Here is a 24,777-nt window from a genome sequence, read left to right as displayed (position 1 = left end):
ATAGCATTTTTGAACTCGGTTTCTTCAAGCCAGGCGCTTCTTTAAACATTTACCTTGGAATTTGGTATAAGAACTCCGCAGATAAGATGATTGTTTGTGTAACATTTTGAATTAATGACTTGGAAAATACAACAAAGCCCTTGGTGGCTTAAAGTGTGGATATAAATGAATGAGGGGTAGTGTGGTAATTAGATAAACATAATATATATAAATAGAAGAAAAAAAAAAACAAAAGAGGGATCTGAAAATTTGAGAGAGAATCGGCAGGAGAGAAAGGGAGAAAGAAGAAGAAGAAGAGAAAAGAGGGGAAAATAAGGGAAAAAGAAAAGGAGTTGGAGGAAATAAGTAAAAAGGGGTAAGATTATGCTTTAATGTGTATAATATGTTTTCTTTAGCTTTAATTTCAGTTTTGATGAATGTTAGGGTTTTGAAAATTTGTGTTTTGGGTTAATTGATGAATTAATTTGAATGTTATAGAGTTAATTGTTGTGGGTATTTGATTATTTGGATGATTTTGAGAGATTGTAGATGAAAATGATGATTTTGAGTTATGGTTTTGTTGAATGGTGAATTTGTGTTAGAAATAAGGAAAGAACAGTAGGTTTCTGTTAAAATTCTGGATTGGAGGTTGAAGATGGCGAAAATTCAATGTGGTCCCTCAATTTTGGAAAATTACAGTTTAGTCCCCAAACTTTGGAAAATTACAGATTGGTCCCTGGGACATATTCCGAGATTCTGAACAGAATAACATATGAATTATGGGCAGAATTACTGTATAGATATGAAAATTTAACACTTTCAATTTAGTCCTCCAATTTGACAAAAATTACAATTTGACCCTAAAAATTTGGTAAAATTCCAGAATGGTCCCTGAAGTATAATGAGATGATCTGGACAGAAATGAGGATGAATTATGGACATAATTTCAGTATATTCATGGATTTATGATAAATTTTAGTTTGGTCCTCCAATTTGACAAAAGTTGCAATTTAACCCTTAAGGATATGATAAATTACATATTAGTCCCTAGCTGTAATATTACCTTTTTCAGATTAGTTTGATGAATAATTAAGGGTTATTTAGTGAATTATTGTCAATTTTATTAGTTGTTTTTATTGTGGATTAGATTTCGGGAAAACCGTTAAATGTTGGGTTTTTAGGAAAAATTGACTAGTGAGTTCAAAAAACATTTAGGGTTATGGAATACACCCTTAGATAAGTGTATTAAATAGGTTATATATATTCTTTTGAGTCATTCTTAAATATGTCTCCTTTATATTCAGATAATCCTAATATTCTACCGGCGGGAGGTCAGTAGGATTTTCTTCGATATCAGCTTTGAGTTTTGTTGCTTTCGAGTCAGGTGAGTGGATAATTTTCCATATGCATGAGAAATAGTATAAATATTTGATTTGTTAATATGAATTGAATCATGCTTCTTGATAATATATATGTTGATTATTATCCTTGTTATGATAAAACATGATCAATTATTGAATCTGAATTCTTGATATGAACCAACATATATTTTGAATTGACTTCTGAATTGATAGCTCCTCATTTGATTGATGTCATGAGTTGAGCTTTGAGATATGAGTATGTTTGTTAGATTATGATTATGAACCTATGGTATGTCAGTCAGAATACCCATGCTAACAGGGTAGTGTTAGTCTTTGTGCACATCGTATCTGAACCCTAGTTGGTCGGGGGAGTCACCAACCTGTGTGGACTGATCATCCCACAGTACGGAGCCTCATGCTCATTGCATTTTGATTTTCTGACGAGTTTTACCATATGATCTTCTTGTTATAGCCAATTTGAGAAACCTTTCTATAAGAACCTAGAGCCATACTTGTATATATATTTCTCATTGCTGTATTACCTCGTATGTGTATATTGAACGTTATCTACTCACTGAGTTGTTGAACTCACCATCTCATTATTTATCCTTTTCAGGCTTATAGCTTGATAGCAGGTCATTTTGTTGGACCTTCAGAACCTGCTTTTTGGTTGTACTTTGTACCTTTCCTTTATGTCTAGTTAGTGCTCCAAAACTCTGAACTTTTATAAACTTTTGTATTAAGACAATTCAATTATATTATGAAATTGATTTTGTTATTAATGCTGTGTTGAACTCTGATTGAGTTAGGATAAGTTTGTGTGTAAGTTTGGGTTCGTATAGGTATGGAACCTTGGAGGGGAACCTTGCCTATGTGCCGGTCATGGATCCGGGACTCGGGTCGTGACAGTTTGGGTGGCAAACAGGGAGAGCCCTTTAAACAACCCTGCTTCATCGAAGCTTGAATTGTCACCGGATGGCATTCTTGTCCTACTGACAAATTTCACCAAAACAGTTTGGTCAACAGCTCTTGCATCTTCAATGCCGAATAACAGTACAGCACAAGCAGCACTTCTTGATAATGGAAACTTTGTCATTAAAGATGGCTCAAACCCATCCGCTATTTACTGGCAGAGTTTTGACAATCCAACTGATACATTGCTACCTGGTGGAAAGCTTGGAATCAACAAGCACACTGGGAAAGTGCAGAGGCTTATTTCCTGGTAAAACTCAGAAGATCCTGCACCAGGTATGTTCTCGATTGCGATGGACCCGGATGGCAGTAGTCAGTTTTTTATAGAGTGGAACAGGTCACAGATGTATTGGAGCAGTGGGGTTTGGAATGGACAAGGATTTTCCATGGTTCCTGAGATGAATTTGAACTATTATTTCAATTATAGTTATATATCGAATGAAAATGAAAGCTATTTCACCTTTTCTGTGTACAATGCTGAAATACTTTCAAGATACGTGATTGATGTTTCAGGACAAATCAAACAATTAAATTGGTTAGCAGGTGTTCGGAATTGGTCAGAATTCTGGTCCCAGCCGAGAGACCAAGCTGGTGTTTATGGTTTATGCGGGGTTTTTGGAGTCTTTCATGGAAATTCATCGAGCTCTTGTGAATGCTTGAAAGGTTTTGAACCATTAGTACAAAATGATTGGTCAAGCGGTTGTGTTAGGAAATCTCCTTTGCAGTGTCAAAATAAGAAAAGTATTGGGAAAAAAGATGGGTTCCTGAAGATGTCGATTCTGACATTACCAGAAAATTCAAAAGCATATCAAAAAGTGAGTGTTGCAAGATGTAGATTGTATTGCATGAAAAATTGTTATTGCGTGGCTTATGCCTATAATAACAGTGGGTGTTTTTTATGGGAAGGAGATCTTATAAACTTAAAACAGTCAGAGATTGCTGCTGGGAGGGCTGGAGCAGAAATTTACATCAGACTTGCTGCTTGTGAGCTTGAACCTCAGATTGGTAGTGGCAGTATCCGAACAGGTAAGGTAGAAAGGTTTTATATATATAGTTATAAATGATCCAATAGATGTTGAGCAATGATTTCTTACAAAATAACAACATAGTCTTTCCAGATAAAATGGTGGATGAAATGTTTCCTGTAGAGAAGTGTGGAATACATAACCTATCTTCCCATATCTTTCTATCAAAATAAAAACATCTTAATTCGTTAATAGTAAATTTCTTGGTTTATGATTTGAATATTGTTTGATCTATGCTTACAAGTAGGCAATATCAAAGGGAAAATACGGACAACCTTGGCTGTGGCTGTTCCAGCAACTCTGATTACCTTAGGCCTCTTCATATACTTCAGTTGTCTGCGCAAGGGAAAGCTCATACACAAAGGTACATCCTGTTCTTGCTTTAATTTCTGCTGTCTCCTGGTAGACTTAATTAACCCCCAAGTTACTGGTGATGAAAAGTAAGAAAAAGTCCTCCTTTGTAATTAATTATGTCTCGGGCATGCAGATGGTAAGGTTCATTTTGTTGGAGATACATTGTTTTTTTTTTTTTTTTGAGACAGAAACGTTTTGTTTTGCATAAAATATTTTACCGAAATGAGTTTTTATTTTTTATTTATTTATATATGTTTGTTTCTTGTAAAATATCTTACAAGAAGAGTTATCACTATAAATTATTTTATAATTAACCTTCATATTAGTTCATTTATTAAAAATATTTCTCATCTCGTAAAATTTTATAAAATATTTTATGAAAAATAATACAATCACAATATCTTACAAGAAATTTATCCATATAAAATGTTTAGAAGGTAAAATATTTTATGCCAAACAAACACCAAAGTTTCTTATTTATGAAAACAACTGACATTTAGAATACCTTTTAACGTCCGAATTGTGGTTATGCTAACCTGAAATTGTTACCTTTTTTGCTTGACATTATCAGAATAGCTGGATAATGTTCAACAAAGCGAATGTGTTCAATCATTTTCATTTTTATATTTTTCTTGAAACAGCGAAGGAACGTACAGGTCATAATTTATTGCGCTTTGATTTCGATGCCGATCCTAACTCAACTACCAATGAATCTAGCTCTGTTGACAATCGGAAGAAAAGATGGAGTAAAAATATAGAATTTCCATTATTCAGTTATGAGAGCGTATCAGTTGCAACTGGACAGTTCTCAGATAAGCTTGGAGAGGGAGGATTCGGACCTGTTTATAAGGTAAATTTATGTTCAAATGAGAAATGCTGATTATCCTAAGAAAAATGTTAAAATGGTTTGAATGAACTTTCAGAATGACTTTTGATTCATTTAATAGGGCAAATTACCCAAGGGACTGGAAATAGCAGTGAAGAGGCTTTCAGAAAGATCTGGGCAGGGGCTTCAGGAGTTCAGAATGTAAAGCCACTTTAATTAGTTAGCATAATTGATGAGATTTGAGTGGGAGATGAGTTGTAATTGGTGGAGTGTGAGTGGAGGATGAGTAGGTATAATTGGTGGAGTATGAGTGGAGGATGAGTTGTTAGGCATATATTCCTCCTAAATTTATGACCATTATACCCTCACTCTTGCTTATAAATAGGCAATGCATTTAAGCCTATATGCACACCAAGATAGAGAAGAGAAGAGGAGAGTGAAGAGAGAGTAATCCCACAAAATTGTGAGGTATTTGTGAGAGAGTAAGTGAGGTGTTTTGTCCTAATAATAGAGAGATTCTTAGTTGTTCTCCTATTATTTGAGAGAGGTTGTAATTCTCACATTACTTAGTAAAATCCTTCTATACTTGCCTGTGGACGTAGCCCAATTGGGTGAACCACGTAAATTCTTGTGTGTCTCATTTATCATTTTATCTTATTCCTTGCCTTTTGTCTTGTCGGGTTTGCATGCCAGTATCCTAACAGTGGTATCAGAGCCTGCCTGGTTGGTTGGTGTTGTTAATACACAAAGTTATTCGTGTATACGGTTACTATTCACGTCTACAGCACTATTCACCTATACGGCACTATTCACCCATACGGTACTGTTCACATAAATTACTGTTGGCGTATATAGAAAGTCAGTGCGGTGATTAAATACAGTCTAGGAAGTTCTGTCTAAGGAGATTGGGTTTTAAGCGGGACCGTTTGTGACCCCTCCAATCTTTCCTGGGAACTTACTTAGTGAAGTATTATTCACACGATACTATTTCTATATACGTTACAGTTTTGTGAAACGGTGATAGCTGAATAGATCACGGTGAATAAAATGGCAGCAAAGTACGAGATTGAAAGGTTCAATGGGAGCAATTTCTCACTCTGGAAAATGAGAATCAAGGCAATCTTAAGGAAAGACAATTGCTTGGCAGCAATTGGGGATCGACCCGCGGAGATCACTGATAATGCAAAATGGAATGAGATGGATGGCAATGCTATTGCTAACATACATTTAGCATTAGCCGATGAAGTATTATCAAGTGTGGCGGAGAAGAAAACAGCTAAGGAGATATGGGAGACTCTAACAAAGCTATATGAGTCCAAGTCTTTGCACAATAAGATTTTCTTAAAGTGGAGACTTTATACCCTTCGAATGGCAGAAACCACAGCGGTGACTGACCACATCAACACAATAAGAACTTTATTTTCACAACTCACTACGTTGGGTCAACAAATAGAGGAAAGTGAACGTGCAGAGCTTCTACTTCAAAGTCTTCCAGATTCGTATGATCAGCTCATTATCAACTTGACCAATAATATCCTTACAGACTATTTAGTCTTTGATGATGTTGCAGCTGCCATCTTGGAAGAAGAAAATAGGCGCAAAAATAAAGGAGACAGAAATAGTTCAAACCAAGCAGAGGCAATGTTGGTGTCAAGAGGGAGATCAACGGAGCGTGGCTCCAGTGGGAGTCAAAGGCAAGGGAGGTCCAAATCAAGAAGTAAGAAGACTGTGAAATGCTACAACTGTGGCAGAAAAAGGCACTTCAAAAAGGATTGTTGGTTTAAAAAGGGTATAGAAAATACTGCAGAGTGATCAAAACCTCAAGGATGTGTTGCAAGCACCTCAGAAGATGGAGAGGTTTTATATAGTGAAGCAGCGACAATCTCTACAAATAGAGAAAAGCTCACTGAGGTCTGGCTAATGGATTCAGGAGCAACATGGCATATGACTCCTAATCGAGATTGGTTCCATACATATGAACCCATATCTGAAGGCTCAGTGTTCATGGGTGATAATCATGCTTTAGAGATTGCTGGCATTGGCACCATCAAATTGAAGATGTATGATGGCTTAATTTGTACTATTTCAGGAGTGCGGCATGTGAAAGACTTGAAGAAGAATCTTTTGTCTGTAGGACAATTTGATAGTCTTGGCTGTAAGATCCGAATAGACAATGGAATAATGAAAATTGTCAAAGGAGCGCTGGTGGTTTTAAAGGCAAGAAAGACAGTTGCAAACATGTTTGTATTAATGGGAGAAACACATCATGGGGCAGAAGTGTCAATCGCATCAGCCAGTCCTGCAGAAGAGAAGACAATGATGTGGCATCAAAAACTAGGCCACATGTCAGAGAAAGGTTTAAAGGTCCTCTCTGATCAGAAGTTACTCCCTGTGCTTACAAAGGTTACTTTACCTTTTTGTGAGCACTGTGTTACAAGTAAACAGCACAGGTTGAAGTTTGGCACATCAACAACTAAGAGCAAATGCATCTTAGACCTGATTCACTCTGATGTTTGGCAAGCACCGGTTGTATACTTGGGAGGAGCAAGATACTTTGTATCATTCATAGATGACTTCTCCAGGAGATGTTGGGTGTATCCAATTAGAAGGAAGGCAGATGTGTTCGCAGTCTTTAAAACTTTCAAAGCGCGAGTGGAACTTGAATCTGAAAAGAAGATCAAGTGTTTGAGGACTGACAATGGAGGAGAATATACCATGATGAATTTGATAACTTCTGTCAACATGAAGGTATCAAAAGGCAGCTCACAACGGCATACACTCCACAGAAAAATGGAGTGGCAGAGCGGATGAATAGAATTCTATTGAAAACAACAAGAGCAATGTTAAAGACTGCAGGTCTAGGAAAGCCATTCTGGGCAGAAGCAGTCAATACCGCCTGTTATGTGATAAATCGATCTCCATCAACTGCAATTGAGCTGAAGACACCGATGGAGATGTGGACGGGAAAGCCAGCTGATTATTCTCGATTGCATATATTTGGAAGTCCTGTGTACGTGATGTACAATACACAAGAAGTTAGCAAACTGGATTTAAAATCCAGAAAATATGTATTCTTAGGATATGCTGATGGAGTGAAGGGGTATCGCTTGTGGGATCCCACTGCCCACAGGGTAGTCATCAGCAGAGATGTCATATTTGCAGAAGATAAAATGCAAATGGAAGAACATAATAGCATTCTAAAGGAGACTACAACAGTCCATGTGGAAAATACTCAGAATCATGCTTCTTCTGAAGTTGTACCAGAGCATGAAGAGCAAGAACAAATAGAGACTGAAACTCCTGAAGTTCGGCGGTCGACTCGTGAAAAAAGGCCACCGGCTTGGCACTCAGAATATGTTACTGAGAGTAACATTGCATACTGTCTTCTAACAGAGGATGGAGAGCCTTCAACTTTCCACGAGGCTGTTAAAAGCACAAATATATCTATGTGGATGACAGCAATGCAAGAGGAGATTGAAGCTCTACACAAGAATAACACTTGGGATCTTATTCCGCTACCACAAGGAAGAAAGGCCATTGGCAACAAATGGGTTTACAAGATAAAACGTGATGGCAATGATCAAGTGGAGCGGTATCGTGCAAGATTGGTAGTGAAAGGATATGCTCAGAAAGAAGGAATAGACTTCAATGAGATATTTTCTCCGGTGGTACGACTTACTACAATCAGAGTAGTCTTGGCAATGTGTGCTATATTTGATCTTCACTTAGAGCAGTTAGATGTGAAAACTGCATTTCTTCATGGAGAACTTGAAGAAGAAATTTATATGCTCTAACCAGAGGGTTTTGCTGAAACAGGCAAGGAGAACTTGGTTTGCAGGTTGAACAAATCTCTATACGGTCTCAAACAGGCGCCGAGGTGTTGGTACAAGAGATTTGATTCCTTCATAATTAGCCTTGGGTACAACAGACTCAGTTCAGACCATTGTACGTATTACAAGAGGTTTGAAGAAGATTTCATCATTTGGTTGTTGTACGTGGATGACATGTTGGTGATAGGCCCCAACAAAGATCGAGTCCAAGAATTGAAGGCACAATTGGCTAGGGAGTTTGATATGAAGGACTTGGGACCAGCAAACAAGATTCTAGGGATGCAAATTCACCGAGACAGAAGTAAGAGGAAGATTTGGCTTTCTCAGAAGAATTATTTGAAGAAGATCTTGCGACGCTTCAACATGCAAGATTGTAAGCCAATTTCCACCCCACTTCCTGTTAACTTCAAATTATCCTCAAGTATGTCTCCTAGCAATGAAGCAGAGAGGATGGAGATGTCTCGAGTACCGTATGCATCAGCAGTGGGAAGTTTAATGTTTGCCATGATATGTACAAGACCAGACATTGCACAAGCAGTGGGAGCAGCTAGTCGATACATGGCAAATCCTGGTAGAGAGCATTGGAATACTATTAAGAGGATCTTGAGATACATCAAGGGTACCTCAGATGCTGCATTATGTTATGGAGGATCAGAATTTACTGTCAGAGGTTATGTTGACTCAGATTTTGCTGGTGACCTTGAGAAAAGAAAATCCACTACAGGCTATGTGTTCATAATTGCAGGAGGAGCTGTGAGCTGGGTCTCTAAACTTCAGACTGTTGTAGCATTGTCCACAACAGAAGCTGAGTACATGGCAGCTACACAAGCTTGTAAAGAAGCAATATGGATGAAGAAACTTATGGAGGAGCTCGGGCACAAACAAGAGAAGATTCTTTTGTATTGTGATAGTCAAAGTGCCTTGCATATTGCAAGGAATCCAACATTTCATTCAAGAACAAAACACATAGATGTTCAATATCACTTTGTTCGCGAAGTGGTGGAAGATGGAAGTGTTGATTTTCAGAAGGTTCACACAAAGGAAAACCCAGCAGATGCTTTGACTAAACCGGTCAACACTAATAAGTATATATGGTGTAGATCCTCTTATGGCCTAGCAGAAACGTAAGCTGCATGAAGATGGCAAGTATAGAAAGGATAAAAAAAGAATCACAAATAATCAAGTGTGAAGACTTGATTAAATCATCAAAGTCTTCAAGTGGGAGAATGTAAAGCCACTTTAATTAGTTGGCATAATTGATGAGATTTGAGTGGGAGATGAGTAGTAATTGGTGGAGTGTGAGTGGAGGATGAGTAGGTATAATTGGTGGAGTATGAGTGGAGGATGAGTTGTTAGGCATATATTCCTCCTAAATTTATGACCATTATACCCTCACTCTTGCCTATAAATAGGCAATGCATTCAAGCCTATATGCACACCAAGATAGAGAAGAGAAGAGGAGAGTGAAGAGAGAGTAATCCCACAAAATTATGAGGTATTTGTGAGAGAGTAAGTGAGGTGTTTTGTCCTAATAATAGAGAGATTCTTAGTTGTTCTCCTATTATTTGAGAGAGGTTGTAATTCTCACATTACTTAGTAAAATCCTTCTATACTTGCCTGTGGACGTAGCCCAATTGGATGAACCACGTAAATTCTTGTGTGTCATTTTTCTCATTTTATCGTATTTCTTGTCTTTTGTCTTGTCGGATTTGCATACTAGTATTCTAACACAGAAATGAGACAATTCTAATAGCCAAACTCCAGCACCGGAATCTTGTCAGGCTACTGGGTTCCTGTATTGAACGGGATGAGAAAATGCTAATCTATGAGTCCATGCCAAATAAAAGCTTGGATTTCTTTCTCTTTGGTCAGCATTTAGTTCTTTTCTAATTTCATGAGTCCTGCTGATCGGCCTACAATGTCTGATGTTATATCCATGATCGTAAACGAACACGTGGCTCTCCCAGAACCTAAGCAACCTGCTTTTGTTGCAGGCAGAAACATGGCAGAACAAAGACCATTGATGAGCTCTTCTGGGGTACCTTCTGTGAATAATATGACAATAACGGCGATAGATGGGAGATAGTTTTTTCATCAAGAGGTCTAAAGGACATGAAGCTACTTCAATATCAGTGCCAGGAAGCTATGAGCATGGACCGTAGATCAAGCTTATTTGAATCGTACAATAGTTTGTTTCAGTTTTTCCTATTATTTTCATTGTATTGAAACATGAACAACATCAAATCAAGTATTCATATAACACATTTAATTCAGATCTTAAATATATTAAAAACTCATTTTCCTTTTAGTACAAATGCATCTTATAATACCACATAATTAGACCGTCAGATATTGATAACTCGACTGCTGCCTGTGCACCGAACACACTTCGCAGTTGAGTGGGCTAAATAGGCCCAACAGGCCAACACTGACACAACCAGTCCAATACCTTCCTTCTTTCCTTCCTTTCAAGCAGCTCGTCACCTCGATTGCATAGAGGGCCTGGATAACAGGTTTTGCTGAAGATTGCCTGGTGTAGTTACATTTATTAAGGAACAAAATTAAGGAGTTGCAACTAGAAATTTGACAATACGAAGTCTGTTTGCTTGTTTTTGTCTTTCCTTATACAGCGATAGATGGGAGATAATTTTTTCATCAAGAGGTCTAAAGGGCATGAAGCTACTTCATAGAGATCTAAAGAATAAGGACTTTGGATTATTAATTTGTCAGTGGTCTTCTTAGATTTCAGAAATCATAAGAAATTATTTAGTTTTTATTAAGGCACAGCCGAATTAAGATCTAGACTATGGATTTGACTAAAATATAATAAATCTAATTTGACTAAAATACAATAAATCTAATTTCAGCTATACTGGCAGTAATAAACTCACACGATATTTGGATGTAATCAATTACATATCATTAATTCCGTTGCTATTTCCTATTATTATGTTTCCTCTTATCTCATTTGCAATTACATATATAGATTTCATTTTCCTGTAAATAATCATTGACTTTTCAGGGTTTACTGAAGGCCAAAAGAAGTGTATTCATCTTTGACTTTGAAATGGACTTTAATTAATAATAGTCCTAAATCCTAATAGGCACCCAAAGAATACAATGAAACTTTATTAATTATTAATAGACATTTCAAGTCTACTATTACTGTGGTAATTGTTTAGTCAAAAAAACCTCTTACAAAACAAACAAAGAGTAATAAATTAAAATAGGCAAGGGATTTCTTCTTTGTTTTCATCCCTCGTTCTCTGGTTCATTCTCAGTTACATTTCTTACACCCATAATCCCACAAATTAGAGAGGATGTGTGTTAAGACAAAGCCTTGTTTCTGGCTCTTTGTGCTTTTGTTGCTATTCGTTTACCATAGGACTTGCTTCTCAATTGGAGATGACACCCTTTTGGTTGGCCAATCTCTCTCTGCAAACCAAACTCTAATATCTCAAAACGGCATTTTTGAACTCGGTTTCTTCAAGCCAGGCGCTTCTTTAAGCATTTACCTGGGAATATGGTATAAGAACGTCCCAAATAAGACGATTGTTTGGGTAGCAAATAGGGAGAGCCCTTTAAACAACCCTGCTTCATCGAAGCTTGAATTGTCACCGGATGGCATTCTTGTCCTGCTGAAAAATTTCACCGAAACAGTTTGGTCAACAGCTCTTGCATCTTCAGTGCCGAATACTAGTACAGCACAAGCAGCACTTCTTGATAATGGAAACTTTGTCATTAAAGATGGCTCAAACCCATCCGCTATTTACTGGCAGAGTTTTGACAATCCAACTGATACATGGCTACCTGGTGGAAAGCTTGGAATCAACAAGCACACTGGGCAAGTGCAGCGGCTTATTTCATGGAAAAACCCAGAAGATCCTGCACCAGGTATGTTCTCGATTGGGATCGACCCAAATGGAAGTAGTCAGTTTTTCATAGAGTGGAACAGGTCACACAGGTATTGGAGCAGTGGTGATTGGAATGGAGAAAGATTTACCTTGGTACCTGAGATGAGATTGAACTATATTTTCAATTATAGTTATGTATCAAATGAAAATGAAAGCTATTTCACCTATTCTTTGTACGATACCTCATTTCTTTCAAGAACCGTGATTGGTGTTTCAGGACAGATCAAACAATTCAGTTATTTGGGAAATATTAGGGAATGGTTTCTTTTATGGGCTCAACCAAAATACCAAGCTGATATTTATGGTTTATGCGGGGCTTTTGGAGTCTTTCAAGTAAATTCATCACCTCCTTGCGGATGTCTCAGAGGTTTTAGACCATTTGTAGCAAATGATTGGCCAAGCGGTTGCCTTAGGATGTCTCCTTTGCATTGTCAACATAGGAAAAATATTGCAGTGTCAAATGATGGGTTTTTAAAGATGTCGAATCTAACATTACCAGGAAATTCAAAAGCATATCAGAAAGTGAGTTATGAAAGATGCAGATTGGATTGCATTGAAAATTGTTCTTGCATGGCTCATGCCTATAATGATAATAATGGTGAGTGTCTTTTATGGGATGGAGCTCTTATAAACTTACAACGGGCAGAGTTTGCTGGTGGCAGGACTGAAGCAGAAATTTACATCAGATTTGCTGCTTCTGAAGTTGACCATGAGACTGGTAGTGGGTTTAGCCGAATAGGTATGGTAAGAAGGTTGTATCTATATAGCCATAAATGATCCAATAAATGTTGAGCAACTATTTTTCACAAAATAAGGTGTAGTCTTTCCAGATAAAAGGGTGGACGCAATGTCCCTACATAGCCTATCTTTCCATTTTTTTCTACTTCAAAAAAATTTTTAATTGTAAATGTGTTGGTTTATGATTTGGTTAATATTTGATCTACGTTTTCAAGTAGGTAATAACAGAAGGAAAATATGGGTAACCTTGGCTGTGGCTGTTCCAGTAACTCTGATTACCTTAGGCCTCTACATATACTTCAGCTGTCTGCGCAAGGGAAAGCTCATACACAAAGGTACATCCTGTTCTTGCTTTAATTTCTGCTGTCTCCTGGTAGACTTAATTAGCCCTTAAGTTATAGTAATGAAAAGTAAGAAAAAGTCCTGCTTTGTGATTATGTGTTAGCTATGCAGATAATAAGGTTCATTTTGTTGGAGTTAGTTGTGTGTGTGTATGTGTGTTGAAATAGAGACTGTTTTGTGTAAGAGTTCCACTGAAATATGTATATATGATATTCATGTACTTGTTTCCCTTAAAATTTACAGTCTATCATTAAACTTCAAGTAATTTTCACCTTACAAAATTCTATAAAATATTTTACTAACACTGAACCTCCACTACCTTGCTGCCAGGACCTCCACTGTAACTACTAACGCGGTGTCTGCTCACCATACCACAATTATCACCCCCCCCCCCCCCACCCCCCCGAACCTTTATTACCACTATAACCATAATCAGTAATCACTATCACAACCATCTCATCACCATAAAACATTTTAATCATTCTAATACCATTGTATTTTTTATATCATTACATACCAAGCTTAGTGAAATTTTATCCATATAAAGTAAAATGTTAAAATATTTTACGCCAAGCAAACACCTAAGTTTCTTATTCATGAAAACAATATGTTTAGAATACCTTTTAATTTAATGCTTGAAATTGTACATTTTTGCTTGATATTATCAGAATTGCTGGATATTTCAACAAAGTGATTGTGTTCAGTAATTTTTAATTTTTTCTTAAACAGGAAAGGAATATACCGGTCACGATTTATTGCTCTTTGATTTCGATACCGATCCTAGCTCAACTAACAATGAATCTAGCTCTGTTGACAATGGGAAGAAAAGATGGAGTAAAAATATGGAATTGCCATTATTCAGTTATGAGAGCGTATCAGTTGCAACTGAACAATTCTCAGACAAGCTTGGAGAGGGAGGATTTGGACCTGTTTATAAGGTCAGTTAGGTTCGTGAATACCTATTCTGTGTGCAATACCTCATATCTTTCAAGATTCGTGATTGGTGTTTCAGGACAGATGCAACAACTCACTTGGTCGGAAGGTGTTTGGAATTGGTTTCTTTTTTGGTCCTCACCACGAGACCAAGCTGGTGTTTATGGTTTCTGTGGTGTTTACGGAGTCTTTAATGAAAATTCATCAAGCTATAATTGTGAATGCCTGAAAGGTTTTAAACCATTAGTGCAAAATGATTGGTCAAGTGGTTGTGTTAGGAAATCTCCTTTGCAGTGTGAAAATAAGAGAAGTGTCGGAAAGGAAGATGGATTCCTAGAGATTTCGAATCTGACATTACCTGCAAATTCAAAAACATATCAGAAAGTGAGTGCTGAAAGATGTAGATTGGATTGCATGGAAATTTGTTCTTGCGTGGCTTATGCCTATAATTATAACAGTGGGTGTTCTTTATGGGAAGGAGATCTTATAGACTTAAAACAGTCAGCGATTGCTGATGGCCGGGCTGGCGCAGAAATTTACATCAGACTTGCTGCTTCTGAGCTTGAACTACTGATTGGTAATGGCAGTACCCGAACAGGTATGGCTTTGTACATATAGACAGTATGATCCAATAAATGACGAGAAACCATTTTTGACAAGTCTTGTATTTTCAGATAAAAACGCGGACGCAGTGTTCCCTGTCAAAAAAAGTGAGATACAAAACCTAACTTTCCATTTTTTCTACAATAAAAAAAACTTCTTAATCCATTGTACAGGTTTTGGTTTATGACTTGGTAATATTTGATCTATATTTACAAGTAGGTAATATCAAAAGGACAATACGGACAACCTTGGCTGTGGCTATTCCAACTACTCTGATTACCTTCGGCCTCTTCATGTACTTCAAATGTCTGCGCAAAGGAAAGCTCATACACGGAGGTACATCCTGGTTCTTTCTGTAATTTCTGTTGTCTGCTGGTAGACTTAATTTAATTAAACCTTGAAGTTACTGGTTATCGTATCGATATGGTAACTTTTAAAAATTTAATTTGGACAAAAGAACATGTTTTTGACATTTTACTTTTTAAAGAAAAAAAAATGTCTATTTAAAAAGTCATCACCTTTATAATTAATAAAAATTCTAATTGATTAATAAAAAATATTTTATATGAAACTAGTTACACAAAAAAAATATTATCACTTTTTTAATATCTTACCTAAGATAGACTTCATTACTGATTTTATCTGAAATTACTAAGAGTTTGTTATACTATATTACTGATGGTCTGCTTGTATTATTCCTGATTCTGGCATCATCAAATATTCAACTACGGATATTTTACAATTCTAGTGTTGGTAAATATTATATAACAAAAAAACATATAATATTTCTGACTCTGACATCAATAAATAAACCAGTAAAATTTAAATTGAAAACAAGAAATATATATTTTTCTTATTATTTTTGTAAAAAAAAATAGAGTAGATATTGTATACCAAATTTATATTTTACAGTAAAAAATCACAAATTAAATATATAATGAAATTTTTAGAAAAACAAAATACTCGAGGGACCTATAAATAAATTCAAAAAGGCTCATAAATTTTTTAAAAATTTTCTGATATAAAAAATAAGCTTGTTTAAACAAATATCAAAACAAATTAATAAAATAAAGAAGTTTGGTATAAGAAAGTATTTTAAAAACACACCCTTGATCCAAAATAAATTGGACTGAATGGGCTGAAGACCAGGCCCAACCCGGCCTTAGTTTTTTCCTCTTTTTTTAATAAGGTTCGGCTCAACCTGTATAGACTGGACTTAACCGGCCCAGCCTGATCACTTGCATAAGTCCGGCGCAGCTGGTAACCGGCACAAACCAGCTACCCGGCTGGTCACTGTGCATGCTTTGCACAGTGACAGGGTAATTATTTCTGAAGGGAGGGAAACGAAAGGAGCTTACCTGGAGGTGGTGTTTTGTTGCTGGAGTTCTGGAAGAAGATCAGTGCTCGTCTTTCTGCTATTGGCCTCCCCTCTCCTCTGTTCCTTAGCCTTCTCTTCCTGTGCCTCACTCTTTTTTTTTGTTTCCTTCCTTTTCTGCTTCTTCCCGGCTCTCTGTGTTTTTTGTCTGTCTCCTGCTCTTCGTCTCGTCTCTGTGTTATTCGTTCTTCTCTTTTTGTTTTTTCTGTGTTTACTTTGTCTCCTGTGTTTGCTTGTTCTTCTGGTTTCCTCTCTGTTTTCTTTTGTGTTTTGCGTCCCTGTTTCCGTGTTGGTTCGCCCTGTTTGTTCTCCATGTCTGTGTCTCTGGTTCTCTCTCTCTCTCTCTCTCTCTCTCTCTCTCTCTCTCTCTATCCGTGCTTCTCTGGTTTTTCTCTCCGTTCGTTTTTTTCTTGTTCGTGTCTTTTTCCCTCCCTCCTCGTTATGCCCTTTCTCCGGCTTTTATAAAGCCAGAGAATGCCATGCGTTCTTGCCTTTGTAACGGCAGGCATCGTGGGGCAGCTGGCAGGCTTCCGTTGATTTGCTGCCGTTTCTCCTTAAAATTGTTCCGGATGGGAATGGCCATTTTCATTTTGGTCACTCAATTTATGAAACATTGTAACCAAGCCCCTGGGTACATTGTAATTGGACCCCTATATTTTATATCCGTTCACAGAAACGTCCTTGATTTCTGACTTTTTCAATTAAGTCTTTAATTGACTCTTCAACTTTTAATGTTTTCAAAATTACCCCTGCAAAAATTAATTATGCTCCTTACAGTACCCCCTTCTTTTCTCTTTAGTTTTTGGACTTTCATTTCTTGCAATTTTGACCCAAATCAGCCCCAAATTTTAGTATTTATTCAATTAAGCCCCTGATTTAATTAAACTAATTTCTAGTTGAATTAAGTCCCCAAATTTATTAATTATTTAATTAAGCTTTTGATTTGATTAATGAAGTAATTCAAAGTTTAATTAAGTTCTCAAACTTCTAATTTCGATTTATTCTTTATTCATTTCATTTTTTCATTTTCTTCATGTCATTTATTTTTTAAAAATAAAATAAAATAAAAGAATAAAAAATTAGGTTACGAAACTGGTAATGAAAAGTAAGAAAAACCCCTCCCATGTAATTATGTGTTGGGTATGCAGATGATAAGGTTAATTTTGTTGGAGTTAAGACATGTTTTTGAATTGAAGACTGCCTAAAATATTTAACTGAAATCTGATTTTCGTGTGTTTGTCTCCTGTAAACCACCACATCATTACTTACCGAGCTCCGTAAAACTTCTCATATAAAATGTTAAAAACGTTAAAGTTGTCTGTGGGTAAAATATCTAACCCCAAACAAACACCAAAGTTTCTTTTTTCATGACAAAAATTGACAATTGGAATCCCTTTTAATGTCGGAAATTGTGGTTATTATAACCTGAAGTGGTTACATTTTTGGTTGATATAATCAGAATTGCTGGATATTTTAACAAAGTGATTGTGTTCAGTAATTTTTTATTTTTTTTCTTGAACAGGGAAGGAATATACAGGTCAGGATTTATTGCTCTTTGATTTCGATACCGATCCTAGCTCAACTAACAAAGAATCTAGCTCTGTTGACAATCGGAAGAATAGATGGAGTAAGAATATGGAATTGCCATTGTTCAGTTATGAGAGCGTATCAGTTGCAACTGGACAATTCTCAGACAAGCTTGGAGAGGGAGGATTTGGACCTGTTTATAAAGTAATTTACGTTCAAATAATTATTCTATCCTTTTCAGAAAAAATAAAATTAAAATTGTTTGAATGAGCTTTCAGAATGACTCTTGGTTCATTTATCAGGGCAAATTATCTAAGGGACTGGAAATAGCAGTGAAGAGGCTTTCAGAAAGATCTGGGCAGGGGCTCGAGGAGTTCAGAAATGAGACAATTCTAATCGCCAAACTCCAGCACCGGAATCTTGTCAGGCTATTAGGTTCCTGTATTGAACGGGATGAAAAAATGCTAATCTATGAGTACATGCCAAATAAAAGCTTGGATTTCCTTCTCTTTGGTCAGCATGTTCTTGCATTAAATTTCATAAACTTTCCAAATGCTTCAAGAAATTTATATCAGATTTGTGTATAAACTATAAACAGATGCAAACAGAGGACAAATCTTAGATTGGGGCACACGGATTCGGATAATCGAAGGAATTGCTCAAGGCCTTCTGTATCTACATAGATACTCGCGGTTACGAATCATTCACAGGGATTTAAAACCTAGCAACATTCTATTAGACAGTGACATGAATCCAAAAATATCTGATTTCGGGATGGCTCGAATTTTCGGAGGCAACGAAACTCAAGCAAACACCAACAGGATCGTTGGAACATAGTAAGTTTCTTGAATTCCACTTTCCAGTACCAGCTACTCTTAACATGATCCGCACTGACCTTTCCAATTGTTAGTGGCTATATGTCCCCTGAATATGCTATGGAGGGTCTCTTCTCAATAAAATCTGATGTGTTTAGCTTCGGGGTGCTGGTACTTGAGATTGTGAGCGGCAAGAAGAATACTAGTTTCTACCACAGCGACTCCCTCAATCTTCTTGGACATGTGGGGAGCTTTCATACACCCTCTTTTCTTTTTATTCCTCCTTGAATTGTATTTGAATACTTTCCTAGTCTCCACACTAATGGTGCAGCATTTGCGTTGTTATACCATAGGCATGGAAGTTATGGAATTCTAATAAAGCTTTGGACTTGATGGATCCAATCCTGGGAGATCCTCCTTCAACTGCTACGCTGTTGAGATACATAAACATAGGGCTTCTTTGTGTCCAAGAAAATCCTGCTGATCGGCCTACAATGTCTGATGTTATATCCATGATTGTAAACGAACACGTGGCTCTCCTAGAACCTAAGCAGCCTGCTTTTGTTGCAGGCAGAAACATGGCAGTACAAAGACCATTGATGAGCTGTTCTGGGGTACCTTCCGTGAATAATATGACAATAACGGCGATAGATGGGAGATAGTTTTGTCATCAAGAGGTCTAAAGGACATGAAGCTACTTCATCAGAGGAAGCTATGAGTATGGAACGTGGATCAAGCTTATTTGTACAAGTTATCCGCTTTGAATCGTACAATAGTTTGTTTCTGTTTTTCCTGTTATTCTCATTGTATTGAAACATGAACAACATCAAATCAAGTATTCATAGAACACATTTAATTCAAATCTTAAATATATTAAAAACTCATCTTCCTTTCAGTACAAATTCATCATATAATACCACATAATTAGCCCGTCAGATGTTGATAACTCGACTGCTGTCTGTGCACCAAACAAACTCTTCAAGACACCAATCGCTTATATCTATCAGAATTCAGACTAGATGTTGTTGCCAAGGCTAGAAAACTCACCTGCAATGGAAACTGCTGGAAATCCCTGTAAGGCTGTAACCAAACTGGCATAAGAGATTAAAGCAGTAACAAGAATAGCGTGGGAAGAAAAGAAAGCGATCATCCCCTTCTACCTGCAGCTAAATGCTAGTACATGTTTTTATTTCAAAGAAAAGGCAATGTGGTCAGATTATAAAGCTGTCCCTTTAGCTGAAGGCTTGAAGCAGTTGAGTAGGCTAAATAGGCCCGACAGGCCAACACTGACACAGCCAGTTCAATACCTTCCTTCCAAGCAGCTCGTCACCCTGATTGCATAGAGGGCCTGAATAACTGGTTTTGCTGAGGGGGTGCTGATATGTTGAAGATTGCCTGGTGTGGATACATTTATTAAGGAACAAAATTAAGGAGTTGCCACTAGATATTCGACAATACTAAGTCTGTTTGCTTGTTTTTGTCTTTCCTTATACAAGATTCTCTGTTTGGAAGTAGGATTTTCCTGTTAAGTTGTTCTTCGATGAATGAAAGAAAAATCCTATGTCTCTGATGGGGTTTTTATAGAATTGAAAAGACCATTGCGATTTTCTTATATGTTAATCTTAGATGGTTTTTGGATGCTTTATTAGATGTTTGATAATGCAAGAGCTAGATCATTTTCATGTACTTGTTTCCCAGTCTACCATTAAACTTAATTTGTTTATTGAAAATAATTTTCACCTTATAAAGTTGTATAAAATATTTAGGTCACTAATCTACTTACAATATCATGCAATAATTTTAACCACCACTATCTTGCAGCTAGGACCACCGCTGAAACTGCTACCACACTGGCTGCTACCTTGTTGCTACTGCTCTATCATCATATTCCTATCACCACCATCACCTTGTTAATATATTCAAGCCAAAAGCACAGTACCAAGAGAGTTAATCAATTTATTAACTTTGCAGAATGTTCTCCCCTCCTGCACTCGACATAAAGAAACCTCTTATACATTGCATGTTATTTTGCCATATAAGGAGTCTATATATAAGGTTATTTTGCTATACAAGGAGTCTATGATAAGATAATCTTTGATAGTTAATATTAAGAGTCCTAATTGTATACATATACGGTAACATCCCTCCTCAAATTGATGCTGGTAAGTCAACCAACAACAATTTGCCAATAAGAAATTGATGTCGCTGTCGAGTCATAGCTTTAGTGAAGACATCAGCTATTTGGAGATCGGAAGATATGTGAGGAAGAGATATCACCTGATTTTCCAAGGTGTTGCGAATAAAATGACAATCAACCTCAATAGGTTTGGTGCGTTCATGAAAAACAAGATTGGTGGCAATCTGAATAGCACTAGTATTATCAGCATGAAGTAGGGTAGAGGTGACCTGAGGAAACCCAAGCTCTTCGAGAAGACCGCGCAGCCATACAATTTCAGAACAAGCAGTAGACATGGCACGATACTCAGCCTCAGTGGAGGATTTAGAAACACGATCTTGTTTCTTACGTTTCCATGAAATTAAGGCATTACCTAAAACACATACACCAACCCGTAGTAGATCGACGTGTATCCGGACACCCAGCCCAATCAGCATCACTATAGGCAACAAGTTGAAGAGAGGAGCCGGTAGGGAAGAACAACCCACGATTAGGTGAGCCTCGAAGATAGCGGATGATGCGTCAAACTGCAGCAAGATGGAGATGCCGAGGAGAAGACATAAACTGACTGACCTGATGGACAGCATAGGATATATCAGGTCGAGTAGTGGTTAAGTATATAAGACTTCCAACCAGGCTCCTATAGAGAGTAGGATCATCTAGTAAGTCCCCTTCATCTTTTCTGTATTTGACATTTACTTCCATAGGAGTATCAACAGAAGAAGTGTCCTCCAAACCAGCCAAGGTAATAAGATCTTGAATATACTTATGTTGATTCACGAACATACCATTGGGTCGGTGATGAACTTCTAATCCTAAGAAGTATGTGAGCTGGCCAAGATCTTTCATATGGAAAGTTGCATGTAATTGTTGCTGAAGCTTAGTGATCAAACCATAGTCAGTGCCAATAATGATAATATCATCCACATAACCAGGAGAAGGACTATACCTGACACAGATGTGTGGAAGAAGAGAGAAGGATCATACTGACTTTGTATAAAACTGAATGAAAGAATTGTACTGCGAAACTTCTCAAACCAAGCTCGGGGAGCCTGTTTAAGCCCATACAAAGAACGTCTTAGTTTACAGACATTGTGAGGAGAAGAAGTAATCATACCAGAGGGGAGCTTCATGTAAATCTCTTCATGGAGATCACCATGAAGAAAGGCATTCCTCATATCCATTTGATGCAGTTGCCATAACTGTGAAGCGGCAATAGCTAAGATAGTTCGAACTGTGGTCATTTTGGCAACAGGAGAAAATGTCTCCTCATAGTCAACCCTATATTCCTGCTTGTTACCCAGAGCTACGAGGCGAGCTTTGTAACGTTCTAAAGACCCATCAGAACGTAGTTTTACAGAGAAGACCCATTTACTCCCAATAGGTTTGACTGTAGAAGGACAAGGAACAATATCCCAAGTATGATTCTCCTCAAGTGCTTGAAGTTCTGCTTGCATTGCATTTTGCCAACATGTATGTTTCATGGCCTGTTTGTAACAAAAGGGAATAGAAATAGTGGATAAAGTAGTGACAAGAGAGACAGAAGTGAAAAATCCATACCAATCAGGAGGTCGAGAAAGACGAGTAGATCGACGAAGAGTGGTAGAAATAGGAGCAGGATCAGGCACTGGGTCAAGATAGAAAAGGGGCACAAAAGAAGTGGAATCAGATTCATGTCGACGACGTCTTTCATAAACAAAACCAGGTCTAAACCTTTCCACCATTGTTGTGGAATCAGAAAAACTAGGCAAAAGAGGTAAAGATGCAGATGGCAATTCAACATGAGATGGAAAGAAATATTGATTTTCAAAGAAAATCACATTTCTAGAAACCCGTATACGACAAGCATGAGGATCATAACAAACATAACCCTTTTGAGGGATAGCATAACCAAGAAAAACACACTTAACAGATTAAGCAATAAGTTTATGTCGTTCATGAGCAGGGAGATGCACAAAACAAACACAACCAAATGTACGAAGATCAGAATATAAAGGAGAATGACCAAATAACTTAAAGAAAGGGGAAACATTATTTAATGTAGGAGAAGGTAAACGATTAATCAAATGAACTGAAGTAGAAAGAGCTTCACACCAAAAACGAGGAGGAACATATGATTCAAGTAAAAGAGTTCTTACTACATCAAGAAGGTGATGATTTTTTCTCTCAGCTACACTGTTTTGCTGTGGTGTCGAAGGACAAGAACGTTGAGAGATGATTCCTTTGCTTTGAAGAAAGCCTTGAAACTCATTAGACATGTATTCACCACCAGAATCAGAGCTTAAGACTTTGATGCTGGCAGAAAATTGAGTTTTAAGAAGTGCAAGAAATCGCTTAAAAATCGAAAAAAACTTCAGTTTTAGCTCGGAGGAAGTAAACCCACATAAAACGACTAAAGTCATCAATGAAAGTAACAAAGTATTTGTAATGAGCATGAGAAACAACAAGTGCAATCCCTCAAACATCACTATGAATAATATCAAAACATTTGGAGGCACGAGATGCATGATGAGAAAAAGGTAAAACTTTACTTTTGCCAAGTTTGCATAATGTACAATCAAAAGAAAGATCAAGAGAAGAACATGTTTTATGTCCTAATAATCCAGAATTAATCAAAGTACGAAGTACATCAGAGTTTGGATGGCCTAGACGTTTATGCCATCTCTTATTTTCAAAACCAATAAAATTACATGCAAAGGAAAGTAAAGGAAAACTAGAAATACTGGTGGAATGAGAAATATGAAGAGGAAAGAGTCGTCCCACTTTAGGCCCCTTCGCGATCATCTTCCATGACGCTTGATCCTGTACAATACAACCAGAATGGGAGAAATGAACATCACAATTATTATCAATTAATTGACCAACAGAAATAAGATTTGTGGAGAGGTCAGGAGACACAAAAACATCAGTTAAAGAATGAGAAAGATCACCAACAGCATTGATAGGCAGAGAACTGCCATCAGCGGTACTAATTTTCAGATTTCCATTATAATTTCTGACATTGAAAAGAGGAACGGTAGTATTGGTCATGTGGTTGGAGGCACCAGAGTCTAAATACCATGGCTTAAAAAGAAGTTTATGATTACCTGAGAACCCAAGAGCAGAAAGAGCAGAAATGATCATTTGTTGTACCATTTCAGGAGTGAGTGTATTCGGGTTTGCTAAGCCTATAGGAGTAGGAATAGGAACAACAGGTGAGGCAATAGGCAATGCAGCAGAACCAGAGGCACCAATGGAGGCATGATAAGCAGTTCCTTGTTTCCTTTCAAGTCAAATGGGACAAGCAGAGATGATATGACCATGTTTCTTACAGTAGTTGTAGAATTTCTTGGGGCAATCCCGAGCAATATGACCAAAACCTTTACAACTAAAACATTGGACAACATGCATATTTCTACCTTTATTTCTCCCTTGTGCTGCATAAGCCACAGAAACAGGTGCACTAACATTTGCCCTATGTTCCATAGCTGCCTGAGTTATGATACGCTGCTCCTCACGAAGAAGTTCACTCAAACAGGCATCTAAAGATGGTACAGGATGACGATTCATCAAATTAGAGCATGCAGTTTCAAAATCAAAACGGAGCTTCATCAAGAATTGATCTCTCTTGCTTGTGTCGTGCACTGCTTGAACAGCAGAGAGAGCTACAGTAGGAACATTAGCATAAACAATATCTGAATAATTAGCCCAAAGATTTTGAAAGCCGGAAAAGTATTCCTCAATAGAGAGACTTCCTTGTATGAAGTTAGCCATCTCATACTCTAATTGAAAACGCCGAACTATGTTATTCTGATTATAAACCTTATTTAGATAATTCCACATAGCAGCAGCAGTTTTATAAGGCCTCAAATTGAGAACAAGATGAGGTTCTATTGAGTTAGAGTTAAGGATCCAGGTCATAACCCAAGCATCCATGATTTCCCATCTAGACAAAGCATCGACATCTATAGGTGCAGGATTACTCCCATTAATATGCCCCCACAGTTCTTTCCCTTTGACGAATAATT

General features: G+C 37.2%; 1 protein-coding gene and 1 long non-coding RNA gene across 3 annotated transcripts; both read left to right on the top strand.

Annotated features, from left to right (window-relative positions):
* Window positions 1-243: 243 nt before the first annotated feature.
* LOC133693178 (uncharacterized) lies at window positions 244-5,159 on the top strand. Of its 2 annotated transcripts, none has more exons than XR_009842088.1 (7): window positions 244-355; window positions 1,284-1,363; window positions 1,957-3,127; window positions 3,222-3,338; window positions 3,585-3,701; window positions 4,333-4,541; window positions 4,639-5,159. It is a non-coding gene; the product is annotated as an uncharacterized LOC133693178 (long non-coding RNA). The 2 variants fall into 2 exon arrangements; XR_009842087.1 differs by having other exon boundaries at window positions 3,219-3,338.
* Window positions 5,160-11,580: 6,421 nt separating this feature from the next.
* On the top strand, window positions 11,581-19,412 carry LOC133693176 (G-type lectin S-receptor-like serine/threonine-protein kinase B120). The gene is made up of 7 exons (XM_062114339.1): window positions 11,581-13,000; window positions 13,218-13,334; window positions 17,775-17,983; window positions 18,082-18,292; window positions 18,378-18,615; window positions 18,690-18,837; window positions 18,948-19,412. Exons 1-7 carry the CDS (start codon window positions 11,668-11,670, stop codon window positions 19,254-19,256), a joined length of 2,565 nt encoding a protein of 854 aa, XP_061970323.1. The 5' UTR covers window positions 11,581-11,667; the 3' UTR covers window positions 19,257-19,412.
* Window positions 19,413-24,777: the final 5,365 nt, after the last annotated feature.

This window comes from Populus nigra, chromosome 5 (genome assembly GCF_951802175.1).
Source record: "Populus nigra chromosome 5, ddPopNigr1.1, whole genome shotgun sequence".
In the NCBI taxonomy this organism is placed as follows: Eukaryota; Viridiplantae; Streptophyta; class Magnoliopsida; order Malpighiales; family Salicaceae; genus Populus; species Populus nigra.
Note: the sequence above shows the minus strand (reverse complement) of the source record. Positions and strands in the feature narration are given on the sequence as shown.

What these genes read in the sequence shown, in the direction of transcription:
- LOC133693176 (XM_062114339.1), top strand. Translation starts at nt 11,668, where the DNA reads ATGTGTGTTAAGACAAAGCCTTGTTTCTGGCTCTTTGTGCTTTTGTTG. An exon ending in TAGTGGGTTTAGCCGAATAG is followed by an intron (nt 13,001 to 13,217) that starts GTATGGTAAGAA and finishes GTTTTCAAGTAG; the next exon opens with GTAATAACAGAAGGAAAATA. An exon ending in GGGAAAGCTCATACACAAAG is followed by an intron (nt 13,335 to 17,774) that starts GTACATCCTGTT and finishes TTTCTTGAACAG; the next exon opens with GGAAGGAATATACAGGTCAG.